Here is a 19,572-nt window from a genome sequence, read left to right as displayed (position 1 = left end):
AAGGTAGAATGAACTTCTTTATGGGAAGTTATTCATTTTCGACTGCTTTTGATCTATAAAATAAATAATATCTTTGTTTAAAAACGATGAATACACTAATTTATAAGTGTATTATTTATCATTGTAAAGGTATTGTTGTAGAGTAGTAAATTGTCTTATTTATTCTGTAAATTTACATGGTGATGTCATATAATTGTGTTTGTTTTTTAACTAAATATAGAATATTTCAGCTAATTGTGGTTTAGACGTACTATAATTAGTTGAATTTTATCTTTCTGAAAAATAACCTTTTATTTATCAGTGGTTTAGTACCAGCATGATGTTGTCTGAGTAGTGATGATTTGTTTACACTAGGTACCACTGGGTATGCTGTTATGGTATAAACCAGTCATATGATATGGGCACAGCAGAGGCCAACAAGTATTCTGAGATCTAAAGAATCCAACAACTTTCTCAGAATACACCTTCCTGAGGGCAAGTTTAAATTTGAAATGACATCTTGAGTTTTCAGTACATGAAATGTACAATGCAAATTATTGACCGGCCCAAGCCACATACGTTTCAAACTATATACTGTACACTGCATTAGAAAAGGTGTATTTCATCATCCATCATCAGTGACTCCTCTCGTTATCTGATGATGCTTTCCACTTTTCTGTCTTTTTACTCTGTTACCGACAGGACAATTTCTTTTTTAACTCTATGATCTATGTAGATAGTTTTTCATGAAGATCCTCTTGGTCTTCTTAATACATTGTGTTCAAAATTCAATTCATAGTACGATTTTTAAAGAGCTTCTTTGAGGAGTCTCGCCATGCAAGTGTACTACAGTCTTCAATTTTGTACTGTAGAGCCAACCATAGGTTTCAACCAGACTGCTTTTTGACAGAGGCCTTTGAAAACGGATAGTTTAATTTCAAGTACGCATGAATATTAGAACATAGGCCTACAGTATTTCAAAATATTGCATATTTTTATAAAGGTCAATGTAAAAGATGGAGAATCACTGGCAGGATACACTGTCAGTTTTCAAAATATAACAAGCAAATTTTTTTTTACCATTCTATGCTAATAATGTTACATTATCCATAAATTTGGCATCCAAGTTGACCTCTATGCAGGAACTAGGGTATATAAAAGTTTTTGTCATTCATTGACTTTAAAACCACAGAGAATAAAAGAGAATTTATAAAAGAACCTTTGGAATGGAAAATTGGTATTAAATTACCTAATTTCAAAAAGTATATTAACTATTATTAAAACCAGAAAACAGAATAATTTTGTGTACAATTTCATTCTGTTTTTTAAATGTAACTTCAATGAAGGAAACTATAATAATTGTTACTGTCAATTAATAAAAAACCTGTTTAGCGAATTATAGTTCAGGTACTTACTGGTATCAGGTATTTAAGAAGTTTGTCGGGTGTAAAAAGAGTGATTTTTGTTTTTAAACTGACGCCAAAAACACTCTAAAAACAGACTAATTCTTTGTGCTACCTGTAAACTTAAGGAAGTGCATAGAATAACTATTTCACTCCATGCATGCCTTGTAATAAGCGAAGACAGACCCTACTGCTATGGCAAAATAGGAAACAACTGCAGTGCTAAACATCATTTTATGCTTTCATTGTTTATTCCCATGACCTTACGTGTCATGTTGTTCCTCTTGTATTTATCATTTATAATTTAATTTTGGAAAAAAAAGTTTGCATTCCAAAGTTTCTGAATTCACACAATCTAACATTAGTGTTGCTAGTTGTTTATCTGAATTTAATTGATTTCCTCTATATAAACTCCCCCACCTTGTCGGCAATTTAGCAACTATCCTACACTATCATTTATTTTAAATTAAGAAATATTTACATTATTAATGTTTTATTAAAATGTGCATCTCTTTCCAACATCAGCCATAACGTTTTCTCTGCTGTATAGTCTATAATATCAAAGGGTTATATTATAGGCATTCATTTTCACCTTTATTTCATAAATTTGCACCCTATTTATTTATATACTGCGTAAATATGATTGTTTGTGCTCAGACCTTTAGTAATAACTTTTTTTATTGTTATATATGTCAACTATGAATTTACTGCTTTAGGCTCATGTTACCTGTATCAAACAAATGCTTTTATTATGACTTTGAATGAACACCTGTTACGATACCTACAATAATAGGCAATAAAACTATAGGACTTGTATGCTAGATGGAAAACATGGCAGAACCTTCAGTAAAGAGGCATTGATCTATAGTTATATAGTACGGTATTGCTATAGTTATATTTGGGAAAGATGCTTGGTGGCTAGAAGAAATACATTATGTGGTTCTCTTTTACTGTAGTACTTCTCAAATGTATGTGTGGGATTTTGACAAAATCACATTCACAAATGCTGCATCAAGGTCGGCAGGTCATAACAGCCTAGCTAGTCCACACCTTGTTGCAATATGGAAAGTCATGTTTTGTAACATCAGAGATTTTCAATAGATTTTTTTTTTCACCAGATTTTTATTTTCACCATCAATCTTTGAAATAAAAACAAAAATGAAAGATGAACTTCCTTGTTTGATGATGGGCCGAATTTTGTTCTGGGGATTTTTCCCATTACCTGTGTTTCAAAAGGCAAATGGTCATCATTGTCATTGAAAACAATTGTCTGATACAATTTATACAAGCTGAAGTCATATGCAAAAGCCAAGTGTTTTGGTTCATTCAATTTGATGGAAAATGTGTACGAATATTTACTTTTCAAATTCAAAGCAAACATTTTTTTAATTGAAGTTGCACAATATTAAAAAATATAAGATCCAAGAAATACAAAGAAATATAGGTTGAAAGATGAAGTAAAAAGTACGTATATGTATGTACCAAGAAATGAAAATATATTAAACCATGTAAAATACAGATTTCATTTGAGAAAATGCAACTATAAATTATAAGTAACTTATTTAATAGGAATTGTTTGTACTGTGAAGTATTTTGAATACTTCAGTAGTTAATTATTGGACCACATAAAGGTATACTAACAAACATGCTCAAGTATCGGCAATTAATTTCAGAAACATAAACAAAGACCATAGCATTTCCTACATTGAATCAGTTGCCATTTACACTCTGAAGATTAATGATAATTGACAATGAGTACACAAAATATACACATAGAAAATTAAAAGACAAGATTGATTGCGCTTAAAGCCATGACATTGCAAAGGAAATTAACGGCACGTAGACAGGTGAATTTTCTTTTGCTTTGTCACTCTATTTGAAACAAACCTAAGTCCAAACATGGTCTGGTTATTAACCTATCCAGCAATTTTATCACACTTCCAAAAACTTTTTAAAGTATTCGCAATTTTTATATTTACCGGTAAACCGCTTGAAAATATTCATTAACTTTTCTATCGAAATTGAAGGAAGATTCATCAAGTGTTCTGACCTCAGTATGTGTCAACGGTGACAAGTTATAAACGTAAAAGTATCTTGAAAAACAAAATGTTTTTAATAATTTTTGGTAGTTTTTTTTTTTTTTTGAAAAGTGAAAGCTGACAGAGGGAAGCATCACTGATATTCTACTTTCAATTTGTTGCTTCAATTCCCTTCTGTATCGTAAACGACTCTCTTGATGTGCTACAATAGTCAACTACTTCCGATGTGCTAATTGAAAATGTGTAAAGTATGTAGTAATACATAAAGAATACAAACAAAATCACACATTTAGTAGATAATGATAATTATATTTGGTGTACATCAGGGCACTGACAGTATATAAAATGTAGTCTATTTTGTGCCTATAGCTTACCTGGATAAACCGACAATAGCCCTTTCTCCTCGAAGAGCGGAGTTTAGCCAATTGTTTTTGCCACCAAACTAGATAAAGGTATGAGCTTAAATCAGAAGACATGCATCACTATATTGAATTGTGATTTAACTGTTGTTATTAAGATAGAAATTAACAAATAATTGTTCTGTATAACCAAACCTTTGTAATTCTATAAATCCAATATATATATGAAAAATGTCCCAAAATTGCAAAGTTCAGTCAAATTTGTATAAACTAAATTTAGATTGATATATTTTGAAAAGTCAAGTTCAGTCAAATTGGTATAAAGTAAATTTAGATTGATATATTTTGAAAAGTCAAGTTCAGTCAAATTGGTATAAAGTAAATTTAGATTTATATATATTGCATTACCGGTAACTTTGATTAAGAATGTTTTAAGTCATCTATTAATTTTAGATGTCAAATAATTGAGTTGTGGCTATACCCAATAGTGTTTTTAAGGAATGTGTTAATTACGCCTGTCAACATCATCCACAGATCAGATGTCTTTATAGCAAAACAATGACCACTGGTATGTCCCAAAGGGTACTTTATGTTTACTATGGAATGTGTGGTGTCTATAGGACTATTTCTGCTGCCAAATAAATACTATATATAAATACAGTATATATACAGTACAATACCTGTCAACATCATCCATAGATCTGATGTCTTTATAGCAAAACAATGACCACTGGCATGTGGTATATATGTCCCATAGGGTACATTATGTTACTATGGAATGTGTGGTGTCTATAGGACCGGTTTCTGTTGCCAAATAAATACTGTATATAATTATTTTTAATGTATTTTCTAAATACAGTATAATTATGTACTTGTACAGTATTACAGTATATTTTTGTAAGCATAAAAATGATATAATATGAAATTGAATGCAAAAAATCTACCATATAAAATACAGCATATTTTCTGCCACCAAATTTGTGGATAAAATACGATATAAATTTCTACCATATTTTGTGTACCCTCTGCTGCCAATAAATAATACCGTATGTTTTGAAATTCTGTAAGCTTTTTACAAATGTGGATTATAAGGAATAACATCACAATTTAGGGAAAGAGGGGCGGGGGGGGGGGGGGGGAAAGAGATTGAAAGGGAAATAATTTACAAAGATAATAGCAAAAATTAAAGAAGATGTGTGGACTTACATTTTACAGTCGAAACAAGTCAATACAAAAATGACTACAACATCCCCAAAGATAACAAATTCTAATTCAGGCAGGGTAAAAGAAAAAGTTATGCAGCTCCAAAATTTTGATGAGAGAGTTGAATGTGAAACTAAAATTTGCCTTTTATTTGGCCTATATGTAGGTAATTATTTTTAAATCACACGTAATTTATATTTGAAAAATTCTATTCAAAGGTCACTGAAAGTTTATATTATTCATATGAAATTGTACCTGTTTTCAGAATTTTATTTGACCTCAATCCCATCTGACCTGATGTAGAGGTCATTGGTTTGACACTTACAATTTCAATTCATTCCCCTGTGGTTTGTTGGTTTATTTATGTGCTCAGTAACTTTTTATGCAGTCACCTCTCTGCATTTTATTGGTATTTTTTTTCAATGGATTTTGGAAATTATTTTTTTTCATTGATTATAGATTCTTTAGTCATGCTTTATGGATTTGCACATGGTTTTAAGGTTGGTAATTTAAAGTTAATCTTAATTTGTAATAGTGTATCCAATTATTGACTGCCAATACTGTACTGTATGTCTACATTCAGGTACAAAATATCAAATTGTACAAAGAAATGTTGTGTTGTTTGATATAGTTAGTTTGTTTCTGCAAGGTTTTTCTGTTTTTGGTTATCCGCAACGAAGTTGCAGGATAACCTCTTGTGATTGTACGAAATCATCATCAACATCTTTTTCTTAATTGGTTATCCGCAACGAAGTTGCAGGATAACCTCTTGTGATTGTACGAAATCATCTTTTTTTTCATCTTCTTTCTTTCTGTATGATTTTTGTGTAACGCTTTTCTCTAAAACTTGCAAACATAACATTTTGTTAACTATGTTAACATTTTGACATTCACGTAACGTCGTCAAGCGAAGCTTTTCATGATGTTTACAATTGCGCAACGCGACGTACGCGCGATTTAACGATTTTCTCGTATTTAACATATGTCGAAAACCAAACAACATTTTAAAATGAAACTTTGCAAAAGTTTAATTTATATCATGCGCTAACTGTCTGTTGAAAAAAAATTGCGTGTTTTACACAAAGTTACGCGCGCACGCGCATTTAAAATTTCAAAATGCGCAAAATTAATTTCTAATCAACTTTCTACGCGTTTCATGTCGTTTTGAGCATGTCAAAAATTCCCACGCGTGCGCACATTTTTACGTGTACGGTGCGCACGTAGCATTGAAAACGTATTTTTTTCGCGTGATTTATGTTTTTTCAGCCTTTTCTAGTAATTTTACCAAATTTTAAACAATTTCGACTTAAAGATACGTCATACGAGCACGTCGAATTGGACAATTTGCGCGCGTTTTTTATGAAAAGGTTAAAAAATTCGTTTAAAATATGCCTTTTTTTAAACAGTCGTAATTTCTAAACTAGACGGTCAAATTTTTGTGGATGACATATTCTGGAAGTAGATGAGTTGTAGATATCGGATCAGGTATTAATATGGGTAACCGGACATTATGACGTCATCGTATGGCCACGCGAACATAAAATTTAGGATTTTTGTATCTTTCGTCATAGCTCATCACATTGAATAGAGCGCATCTCCACTTATCCGTTTTCCATTTTCACCCCGATTTTGATATTGTCTAGGTCAATCAAGTATCTTTCGCATGAGTTAAAAATATTTTAATTTTTTTGACGTCATCGTGCCTAAAAATTTAAATCACGTGTGGCATTAATTTCATCTTTACAGTAAATTCTAATCTGTTATAGCTCGTAAGAATAAAATGTGATAATCACGATTAAAACTTTGTCTGGAAGCTATTGGATTGTAGATACGAAATTATGTAAAAATTTTGCCAATCGGATGTTGTGACGTCATCATATGGCCAGTTAAATAAAAAAGGTCGTATTTTCATCTTTTGCGTCATAATTCATTACATTTAAAAGAGCGCGCATCAATATTTCACGTATTCAAATTTCTTCTACACGCTAATACGTTGTTGCTGAGATAATTTCCTTTCGGAATTGCTACCTTCGCGTTTCATTTTAAAACCGTCAACATGTTAAAAAATTGCAATAAATAGCGGGTCCCGTAATTTCACCTATTCTACACTGTATGTGATATGGATACAGATTATACTGTGTATACTATATATGAATTTAAATAATAAAATTCAGCAATAACAACATATCATATTCTTCAGTTCAGGTCATAATGCCAACGTGAACACTTCCTTTTGTCCTCAACCTATCCCCTTAATGTTAATGTTGCACCACTTGCGCGGCGGATAACCAAACTCGTCAAAGTGACGAGTTACATGTCTAGTCTTCTTTCTTTCTGTATGATTTTTGTGTAACGCTTTTCTCTAAAACTTGCAAACATAACATTTTGTTAACTATGTTAACATTTTGACATTTATGTAACGTTGTCAAGCGAAGCTTTTCATGATGTTTACAATTGCGCAACGTGACGTACGCGCGATTTAACGATTTTCTCGTATTTAACATATGTCGAAAACCAAATAACATTTTAAAGTGAAACTTTGCAAAAGTTTAATTTATTTCATGCGCTAACTTTCTGTTGAAAAAAAATTGCGTGTTTTACACAAAGTTACGCGCGCACGCGCATTTAAAATTTCAAAATGCGCAAAATTAATTTATAATCAACTTTCTACGCGTTTCATGTCGTTTTAAGCATGTCAAAAATTCCCACGCGTGCGCACATTTTTACGTGTGCGGTGCGCACGTAGCATTGAAAACGTATTTTTTTCGCGTGATTTATGTTTTTCCTGCCTTTTCTAGTAATTTTACCAAATTTTAAACAATTTCGACTTAAAGATACGTCATACGAGCACGTCGAATTGGACAATTTGCGCGCGTTTTTTATGAAAAGGTTAAAAAATTCGTTTAAAATATGACTTTTTTTAAACAGTCGTAATTTCTAAACTAGACGGTCAACTTTTTGTGGATGACATATTCTGGAAGTAGATGAGTTGTAGGTATCGGATCAGGTATTAATATGGCTAACCGGACATTGTGACGTCATCGTATGGCCACGCGAATATAAAATTTAGGATTTTTGTATCTTTCGTCATAGCTCATCACATTGAATAGAGCGCATCTCTACTTATTCGTTTTCCATTTTCACCCCGATTTTGATATTGTCTAGGTATAATCAACTATCTTTCGCATGAGTTAAAAATATTTTAATTTTTTGGACGTCATCATGCCTAAAAATTTAAATCACGTGTGGCATCAATTTCATCTTTACAGTAAATTTTAATCTGTTATAGCTCATAAGAATAAAATGTGATAATCACGATTAAAACTTTTTCTGGAAGCTATTGGATTGTAGATACGAAATTATGTAAAAATGTTGCCAATCGGATGTTGTGACGTCATCATATGGCCAGTTAAATAAAAAAGGTCGTATTTTCATCTTTTGCGTCATAATTCATTACATTTAAACGAGCGCGCATCAATATTTCACGTATTCAAATTTCTTCTACACGGTAATACGTTGTTGCTGAGATAATTTCCTTTCGGAATTGCTACCTTCGCGTTTCATTTTAAAACCGTCAACATGTTAAAAATTGCAATAAATAGCGGGTCCCGTAATTTCACCTATTCTATGTATGTCACTGTATGTGATATGGATACAGATTATACTGTGTATACTATATATGAATTTAAATAATAAAATTCAGCAATAACAACATATCATATTCTTCAGTTCAGGTCATAATGCCAACGTGAACACTTCCTTTTGTCCTCAACCTATCCCCTTAATGTTAATGTTGCACCACTTGCGCGGCGGATAACCAAACTCGTCAAAGTGACGAGTTACATGTCTAGTAAGACATTTGGATTTGTAATTATACAGGTACAAAGGCTACAGACATGTTTCTGCAAGCAAATAAACTATTAAATAGTGTTTTAATGTAATAAATTACCTCCAAATTTTTTCCAGCAGAAGTGAAATAATCAGAAAAATGTTATTGGTATTCAAAACAGCCTTGCGTTAATTAACTTCATTACCATTTAAACAAAAGTACTTATTACAGATTCTGTTAAGGACAAAGGTTTTCCAATCTAATATGCCAACTGATACCAAGTAAAATATAGAGGGGGGGAAAAACAAGCAAGCAGAAATGTAGACCCTCTGCTTGGAGTGTAAATTACCTACAAATTGGACCATTTCACTGTTCAATGTAAATTGAATACATATTGAGGATAAATTGACACATACATCATCATACAGCAAATATAAAGGATTATTTTATTGAGTCATCATCTTCAGTCAGAGTGATGTATGTTATGAAGGCTCTTCACTTATCATCCATCATGAGGGAGATTCCACCATGCACCTGTTTTGGACATATCTGTAGTACATTGATTTCATATCCTCGTCAATATACTTTACTATGCATGTAACGTTTTAAATGGTCATGTTATCAAAACAAAGGCCTGCAGGTCATACAACATTTTTTTTTCTTCAGGAGGCTTTGCATTTCTCTCTTTAATGTACAATTCCCATATCTATTTAAATGTCTATTGAGATTGAGCCATTACTGTTCATTCTTGAAATGTAGAAAAATATAGATTATGCTTGAACTTACTATGACCTACTGTATGATCGTCATTAGGACTATGATTTTACTTGATAACTTGAGAATTGGTATTTAGATTGGATTGAACTAAAATACATTCTGTTATAAACATACTTTAAATTTTATGTTTATTCTAATTGTATGTACTGTATATACTGTACAGAATATAGTTTTTGATAAATTTGGATATTTGTACAATAACATTTTTTAAATTATTAATAGCTTTTCAAAATTTTATACAAAATTAGGATATAATGCTTTATTGTTATAATATGTGTAATTTGCATCACATACAGTTTCCCAGACAGCAATTATTTTTTTACAATCTACTAATGTATTCAGGCCTGATGTATATATTTATCATGTAATTTGCAACCCATACATATATTTTGGATGGGGCTTTGATTGTTATTAAAACATTTGATGGGCATAATTTTATTTATTTTTAATTTTATAATTATAAAACGATTGAAATACATAGAGATAGAGATATTTTGTCTAAGTGTGTATAATAAAAATTAAATTAATTTATAATCCAACTCAACCATTTATTTTTTATAGCCATTTATTTAAAACATTATTCCCTTGATTCTATATTCATTTTAAGTGTGTGTCTTTTGTCATTGTAAAAACGTTGTGTGGGTTGTTGAAATCTTTAAACCTTTACAATACTGTAGTAGTATGTGCTAGTCATCAAAGCAACCATCAGACACAATAGTATTCATGGTATGTGTGTATTTATCTAGATATGCTGTCAACATTGCTGCCTAGAGTGTATTTATATGTTCTTCTAACAATATTATTAAACAAGCATCACATTTTCTTCATGATGCTGATGATACAAAGTTTTTAAAAGCACTATAATTTCATTTTTAACAATCATACAGTATTATGTAAGCTTCACACGTTTTGCTAATAAACTGAAATGCTTCTATTAAGCGTTCGGAGAAAACTTTACATTTATTTAGAATAATAAATTGAATTTAAAATGCATTAATTCAGCTAATGCTATAAATTATATATCAACATATACCAGGAAAATATAATGACATATAATAACATCTTCTGATTGATAACAACATTATAATACTACAGATTGATTGATTGATTCTATTTTCAAAATATAACAATTTAAATACACATAAGGGACAGATCCAGGGGTATGGTGCTAGCGACACATGCTGTATCTATTTTTGGAAGAATAATATTATATTTTTTAGCTCTCCCCCCATTAAAAAAGGATCCTTGATCCGCGAGCATGTTATGTTTTCAAGATAGGCTTTCATTTACGATTTTGTAAACCCAAAAACGATTTCTTATCTCGTAGGCATTCTAATTGTATCCTAACTAGTAATCAATCAACAATATTTGTGAGTGTCACAATGTATAATGGCACTAAGTTTTACACCAGACTATCCACTGAAACGTCGCACACATATGTAAAGCATTGTATACAGATCCACTTAATAATTTTAGATAAAATAAGAGACCATTTTGATCAAATAAATAAAAAGATGCTTCTTTTCTGTCCTCTATTTGGAGTTACAATAATATTGGACTTTATTTAAAGTTACTTTGTATTTAATAATTGAAATATAATTTTATCTTAAATTTATTGAATAGTTCTATCCTAGATGTTAACAAAATACACACACGTAGGCTAAAAAATGAATTTGTATAATACAGTAAAAGTTAATTTTTCTCCATTAAAATCTGCATACATATGTTTGAAATGCAAAGAAAGAAATATGATCTCAATTGTGTTAAGTTATAATACTTGTGTTAAGGTTTGAATAAATTATGTGGTGTATAATTTTCATGAATTTATAATTTCTCATTTGGCAGTCAACTTGACAAAATTGGCAGTTATATTGTCATTTAATTCTATTGTCATTGTAAATTTGCAGTATAGTTTAAACAATATAATTATAAGGCGTCAGTATTAATTAGGCTGGTGACAAGCAGTGTTAAATTAAAGGTCTCCTTCAGCAGCAAAGGTTAGGCTATAAATCTTGTATTTAGCATTTACGACTCATGAATCTACGTTACCTTAGCAATATACTTTATTGAGATTGAATGATACAAAAGGACCCGTTTCTCCTGCAAAGAATCATAAAGTATGTGTATGAAGAAGATACTTAACATTTTGAACAGGACAGGACAAATTTCAATTGACTGGTTCAGGTGGTTTACAAATTTATTTCACTTTGCCATTTAAGTTAATTGTTGTTGTTCAACCTTTTACAGCATCTACAGTTTATGGTTAACATGCTTGTCTTTCAATTCCAAGGTCTAGTGTTCAATCCTGACATAATGACATGGTTGGTAACCCATGTTTTTTTCTATTCCAATTTCTAAGCCTTGAATAAAAGTTTATAATATATAATCACAATAAAGTGTATCTATCCTGTAATTAGTGGTGAGTTACTTGCTAAAATTGGATATATTGACAAGAAATGTTTTTGACCAGTTAAGATATTACAAACTTTTTCTGACCATGCTCACACGGGTATTTTGTAAAGGGAATATACAGACAACGCCTTTTTTCTTGTGGAAGGTCCACCCATGCTGCATATGGCTAAATAAATTTCCGACCGCAAAATAAAATAAAACCCCGTCAATTACAAGATTATAAACTAAGTCTACATTAAATGAATGAATGGATAGACAAATCTTTATTATAAAGAATACATGTAAATTTAAATATTTGTACTGTAATCATTTTATTCCAGACTCACATGTCATGTTTTCTGTATATTCTTCCCAAAATGACAGTTCTAGTTTAGTATGCAAAATGACAAGTGTTTAATTCCATATGACAAATAATTATGCTTTCTTTATACAGGAAATACGATTAAACTCGTGCACCAGAACGTGAAGTGTATGCGGAGTGCTACGAAGTGCGATTTGAAGAAGAATCACTGGGTATATCCGTTTACATGCCTGGGGACATTTTATTTAAGGAACATTTTTTATCAGGGACACATTTAATTGAAGAACATCTTAAAATGGCAATATGACTTCAAAACATGCTTGATATTTAGTGACTTTCTATTAAACTCTAGAATATTCCTTGGATTGTTCAAGTGAATGAACTTTTGTGGATAGTGGAAAATCTTCCTAGGTTTTGCCTATGTGTTGGTGTTAACAATTGAACAGAATTCCAGTTCTGAATGACCTATGACCTTAATGATGGCTGGAGAGATGTTTGGTTTTCTGCAGACATGTGCCATACTTTGCTATGCTATTGCATGGGTCAATGCTAGTATTAATATTAGTAAGTATAATTCTTCATTCTATTTTAAGTTGATACAATTGCATAACCTAATAAATAAAAATAGGTCATCTTGTGCTAATATTTCTCTATGAATGCTTTCCTCAATAAATGATATTCTTGCCAGGAGCAGGCTTGTTCCAAATTAAAAGTTCTTGTTCATCGATATTGAGATGCAATCAGATCTTTTGGATCAAAAATTGATATTCATAACCTTTTTTGTAAAAATTGAATATTAGAAAGATATTCACAGTAATACTGTATCACCAGCATATTAATTTTATTCACTAAATGTACTGTAAACTACTTTTTTTTTGTGCAAGAATGTACAGTACCTAAAAAAGATAAAGTTGCTGTTATATTCACAAAGGGTTAAAGTTCAAATCAGAAATTTTGAAAATCACTGTATAACTTTAGACTAGGTAGAAAAATACTGGACTTGCTCACTTCCACTAAATTCACCTAAAAATATGGCATGTACTGTTGAAATGTTGCCTAGATATAATGTATAATATTCATAGGTCAAATACTTTGAAACAAAGGCATTTATCTTGAATTTTTTCAATTAAAAACTTCTATCGTGAAATCAGACATCAAAACGTATTAAAAGCTTTTTGAATTAGAAAAAAATTCAATTAACGTGGGCTAATGTGAAGCATTAATGTTTGAAAATGCTTTACGTTGTGGAATAAAGTAGGCTCATGGGATCTGAAATGATGATCCCAAGTACATCTGCATGTCTAACTAGTATCTAACAGCTTTGATTCTTATTCTGAATTAAATATTAATCCTGCATAATTCTGTCCGCTGTGTATGTAGATGATAGAATTTTACAACTAAATGCATGGACAAAGGTAGTATTGTCGTTCTACCTATCAATATTGGCCGCATATTATATGAGCCCTCACCTGTCATTGATGCGGTAATTGCCAGAGAATTTGAACGCCATTATGGTAACATTAATGTCGTCGACTTTGCCATGATATTCTGTAGAAATGTGAGCTAGGAAGCAATTAGCATAATGCTGTCAGCACTTAGTTGACGATCTTTAATGACCGTCACTAAACAAAGAGTCAGTTGGGCGATGAATCAGCAATAGCACTAGCAATTGAAAACTATAGCCACGACTTTATGGCTTACAGACGTGAAGAAAGAGATGACCAACGAATGACGGTCACTCGTGGCGACAGAGGCTGCGTCAACAAAGGAGTAAATAATATTCCGCGATTGATGTTGGATTAATGGTGTTGCATCCAAAATACAATTAATGGTGTTTGAGGTTTGATTATTAGCTGATAATTGTCTGTAGACGCGACGGGATGAGGTTTACATCACAAGTGATTGTTGGTGACATATAGCCATCACCGTAATTGATATAAAAGTTAATAAGTTAATTTTTATTGAGTTGTCAATACTTAATAAAATTAGAAAAAATACATAGTGTATTTGGAAATCTTTGACAGAATACAAACATTTGATTTATTCATTTAACCAAATGTAACTTTTTTTAATTGCGATTAATATTAATTAAATTTTATTGAGTTCAGTAATATATATGGAAGTTTTTGACACAATACAAAAAAAAATCAAATGGAATATGCCTGATTTATTAACCTTTTTAAAATTGCAAATAAAAATATTAAAATAATAAAGTAATGCATAATTAGAAAAAGTAAATGAACATTTATTTGAATACCACCAATCAACAATATTATATACGGCTTTACCCCGTTGATACACCAGTTCTCGTCAGATCACATAAATTAAGCAACATTGGGCCTTGTTAGAGCTTGGATAGGAGACCATCTGGGAATATTGGGTGCTGTATATGAGGCTGGGGTCCTGTTAGGCATTTGAAATCAGCACTGCTGACTCTTATGGCAGCCCCTGCATCTAGTATCTGCCTCAGACATATTGGCTTATGCCTCTTCTCTGGTCACGGTGGGCACTGGACGAGAGAAGCCCTTGATCAATGTTAGGACCAATCAAGGTGCTTTAATTGTATCAAACCTGTTAGTGGCAATTAGCAATTATTGCTGTTGGTTTCGATTGAATAAAATAATAAAAAAAATTAATACAAAATTACTTATACCCTACCATTACCCTCACCCACTCCAACTTATTCCAAAAGAAGTAAGCTTTTAGGTATTGTACAACTAGTGTTCTTCAACAACAGTCCAATAACAACAAATGTTATTCTCAACATTTTCTTTATGAAATTAATGACTGCCTTCCCTTGTATTCACTACAATATTAAAAGATCATTTATAAATCCCTTCCAGCGATTTCAAACTTCCAACAACATCCGTTGATAAATGAGCCTTTTAAGGACCTTTAATAATGACCAAGTAGATGATTCCAAAACAGTTAGTTAGCCTTCGGCAAGACAGGAACGCTCTTTTGTTCATCATCTTCACATTAGTAGGATTAACATGTGATGTTTCTTGCAATTGGAAAATTGAAATTAAGAAGATTAACTGCTTTATAAGTTTAGTCCCAGCTCATTAGGATCGATAAGGAATGATAAAAATCTTCACATTAACTACAAAACCTATTGTGCAACAATACCTCAGCACCAACCATGAATATTTGTTATCTCATACAAAAATACATTGTTTATTAATTTGTTGATTTGCATAAATTGCATACACTTTTCATATTTGATTGCTTTACTTTGGAAATATTTATGCCATTCTTGATGAATGATCAAATTTATATTATAAAGTGGAATCTTGACTTTTCATTGTTGGATCAGGGCATCAACAAAAGTCCGGTTAAGAGAATGTGTAAATATTTTGTCTCCGTATTCTCTGCAGAAGAAAGAGGAACAATTTTGAAACCAATAATAATTGGCCATTCTGAAAATAACGCTTAAAAACACCGCACATTGCATGTAGCTGTGAAAAAAATATAAAAGTTTTAGCATTACCAGGACCTCTTGCCAACTACTTAATGGTTTGACAAACAGTGCAAATCCCATTTTGGGTAATGAATCAAGTTTTAGAGAAATGTGCCGTTTTTGTTAATTGTAGATCGGCAACAGAAAAAGGGTTAATAATTCAATCCATTAATATGGTAAAATAAATCATGAGGTATGACTTTAAAAATCAGTGAAAAGCAATGATGCAAACAAACAATTAACATTGGTTAAACTTGAAATATGAATTTCTTGCCCCTGTATCTTTAATCTGTTGCAAAGAAACATTACATATTCTATTAATAATTATGTACATATTGTAAAATGTTTACAATAACTTCACACATCATGCTTAAATATTTTACAAAAATAACTGTATTGATCTTGCGTAGAAACATTTTCCTCTAGGCTAAACCAGTAATTTGCTTCTTTATATTAATGTAATAGAATGGATTTTAGTCTGGTTCAATTTAATGTAGTTCGTGTTGAGCATTGTAAACTGTGTTGAATACAGTCAAGAAGAAATTAGCCTTAATTACACAGGAGACGTAAATCTTTCACACACAAAAAAAAATAGTCTGGGGAAGTTTGCCTACCATTTTGTAGAAAAATAGCATTAAATAGAACTGCTTAATATTGAAGGCCTACTCAATACATTTATATAAATTCAACTGTGATTAAACACAATTGCTGGTACCCAAGATATAAGGTAATTAATTATTTGTGATTTGGTTGTCAGACACCAATATTTTTTTTACTTTCTCCCAACCTACAGGTAACTCCCAGTTTTTCACATTTTTTCAAAGAGTTACAAAGATAACTGAATTCTAATATAAATGTGTTTTTTCTGCAATAAAATACTATAATTATTTAAACCATTGTATCACTATCTTCAGTGATAATTTATTAAAAATTAATTTTTTATTTTCAGCGTGAGGGGATTCCCTTCATATAACCACCGCTTGTCTTGAAATGCGCTCAATGATCCAGATATTAATCTGCTTTGAGAGGCCAAAACTGACCACCTCCCATTTGTTCAACTTCAGGTGTTGGCATGTCTGGTTAATATGCTTACAATAAGATCAGAATAATGGATGGACAATTATTTCATTTTTTAACTTAATTACGAACATCTATAATTGTTAAAAATCCATGTGTGAACATCCAACATTTGATGAGAGGCCGAATGATGTTAAACTAAAATGTGTATTTTACCTGTACTTGTTTTAACATAATTTACATGGAAATGGACACAGAAGAATACATTTAGAAATGAATGATTGTAATATTCAAAAAAAATATTAAATTAATAAATATTAAAACAAATTGAACAATTGTTGGAATGCTTGAGAAAATCATTTGGGAAATTATACTGAGAAATTGAAAATATCTAGGATGATTTTAAGATTATAAATATGCGCTTATTACAATCCATTAGTGAGGCACACCCATATTATGTTTTAATTATTACTACTATTAAAGTGGCCTTGGCTTGACATCAGACTTTCAATCATCTTTCTTATTAATTTGAATACCTTTTTGTTAATAATGACCCTGGATGGATGATGACAAAAATTAATTTGTTTATGTACGTCTTTGTTATTTTTTATTTAATAGCAAGATGTAAATTAACCTTCTATTGTCCAATAAAAAATGATGTGCTATCAAATAATTTAGTTTTACAGTCTTATACAAAAATTGAAATTGTTAAGTATAGAATATTATTTTTAGAAAAGAACTAGAGTATATCATTTCATCTCATGCAATTAGTGTATAGTATAGTATATACTGTATAGTATATAGTAAATACTGTATAGTATAGTATATACTGTATAGTATAGTATATACTGTATAGTATAGTATAGTATATACTGTATAGTATAGTATATACTGTATAGTATAGTATATACTGTATAGTATAGTATATACTGTATAGTATAGTATAGTATATACTGTATAGTATATACTGTATAGTATAGTATATACTGTATAGTATAGTATATACTGTATAGTATAGTATATACTGTATAGTATAGTATATACTGTATAGTATAGTATATACTGTATAGTATAGTATAGTATATACTGTATAGTATAGTATATACTGTATAGTATAGTATATACTGTATAGTATATACTGTATAGTATAGTATATACTGTATAGTATAGTACAGCTGTATAGTATAGTATATACTGTATAGTATAGTATATACTGTATAGTATATACTGTATAGTATAGTATATACTGTATAGTATAGTATATGTATCGTACTCCTTGCCAACATCCAGTCTGGATCCAATGTTTGCAATACGTCCCATTACAGTGTCCACATTGGTGAACAATCACTTGGTATTACCTACAGGAAAAGAAAACAATAAATTTATAAATTTCATGTAATTCCTTTTTTTTTTTCAGATGCGTGTCGTTCTCCGCTTGGAATGATCACCAAGGACATAACAGATGATCAGTTAAGCGCCAGTAGCAGTCATAGTCCTGGTCACGGACCACAGTATGGAAGGTAGGTTGCATGAAATCTGAAAAAAGGGTGTAATTTATCAGGAACATGTGAAATCGTCATGCTTTTGCGAACTTGAAATTAATCTATAGCTAAAAAAATGACTGATTCGCTTCATTTAGTATAATAAAAGTTATAAACAAAAACTACCTAATAGTTAAAACATTAATGTTTAAAATTAATCATGTGATTTCAATGAGATATTACCCCATAACAATTTTATTTAGAGTTTGAATTCGTGAATCATTACCTTAGGTGTTCAAACACAATGACTAATACTTAATACTTAGTGCCTCAACTGTTGTCGCGTTCATGTCTGTTCGTTGGCGTCACAATCACTGATGCAGCAAGAAGTAGCGTTTGTTTATATATAGTTACTGTATGTATTCTGAATGCAAGGCATAACAGCTGTCTAAAGCTAATCCGTGGCCTAGTTCAGTAACAAACATGTGAAGTCTAGGCCACGTACAGTACATAACTCTACCTACATGTTCTTAGGGCCATCAATTCAGTAAAATAGGAATATTGAAATAGATACTACCAAAAAATAAGGATCATTGTAAGAGTGGGAACCGCGAATGTAGTTGAATCCATGCATGTAGTGAACGAACCCTGCTTCCTTTGCAAATTACAAAACAGCCATCGTGGGAGTGATCGCCAATATTGTTTTTTGCATCTTTTGTGTAAAAAATAACCTCCCTATAAAAGTTCTAATTACGGATCAATAATAATAATGTTTATAACATTGAATTTTCTTCAAAAATAAAAGAACTGTTCTGTATGATTCTGATTTGATGCCTTGTTTCTGTACACATACATCTATATATTTGGAATCTATATCGTGCATGGTGAATGCAATGCTGTTTGCGATTACAAATTAAAAGGTCGCTTTTTAATTACTCTGCCAGCGTGTTCTAACCTTCTTTTGGGTTATTACGATAATAAAATAGAAAATAATAAAGAAATGATAAAATGCCATCAATAACTCATCAGAATGAACTCTGGGTCCAAGGAAATGTGTATAGTTTAATAGCTTTCACAAACTACTAATTTGCAATGTACTATTGTGTAAAGAAGGTAATAAAATTATTTATTATTTGTCAAAGGTGGCGTCGGTAATAAATCTGTCTATTAAACCATTTTATGATAACTATATGGGACAGAAGTTTATTAAAATATGCTTTTTCTAGAAATTGTTTTCACTTTTTTTGGTACTCTATCTCCTAAACCTCATGACCAAAACTCGCTCCATCGGGGTGTGGCACAGAATGATCAT

The 19,572-nt window shown here is 31.0% G+C and overlaps 1 protein-coding gene across 6 annotated transcripts in view; it reads left to right on the top strand.

Moving 5' to 3' along the window:
• The window catches only part of LOC140046919 (discoidin domain-containing receptor 2-like), an 82,844-nt gene that overhangs the window by 30,871 nt on the left and 32,401 nt on the right, over positions 1-19,572 (top strand). For all 6 annotated transcript variants that reach the window (XM_072091677.1, XM_072091676.1, XM_072091675.1 and 3 more), the window contains 2 exons: positions 12,435-12,866; positions 18,197-18,299. In XM_072091677.1, coding sequence (XP_071947778.1) covers positions 12,770-12,866; positions 18,197-18,299 — 200 coding nt within the window. In that variant the 5' untranslated portion in view covers positions 12,435-12,769. The remainder of the gene's footprint in view (positions 1-12,434; positions 12,867-18,196; positions 18,300-19,572) is intronic.

This window comes from Antedon mediterranea, chromosome 4 (genome assembly GCF_964355755.1).
Source record: "Antedon mediterranea chromosome 4, ecAntMedi1.1, whole genome shotgun sequence".
In the NCBI taxonomy this organism is placed as follows: Eukaryota; Metazoa; Echinodermata; class Crinoidea; order Comatulida; family Antedonidae; genus Antedon; species Antedon mediterranea.
Note: the sequence above shows the minus strand (reverse complement) of the source record. Positions and strands in the feature narration are given on the sequence as shown.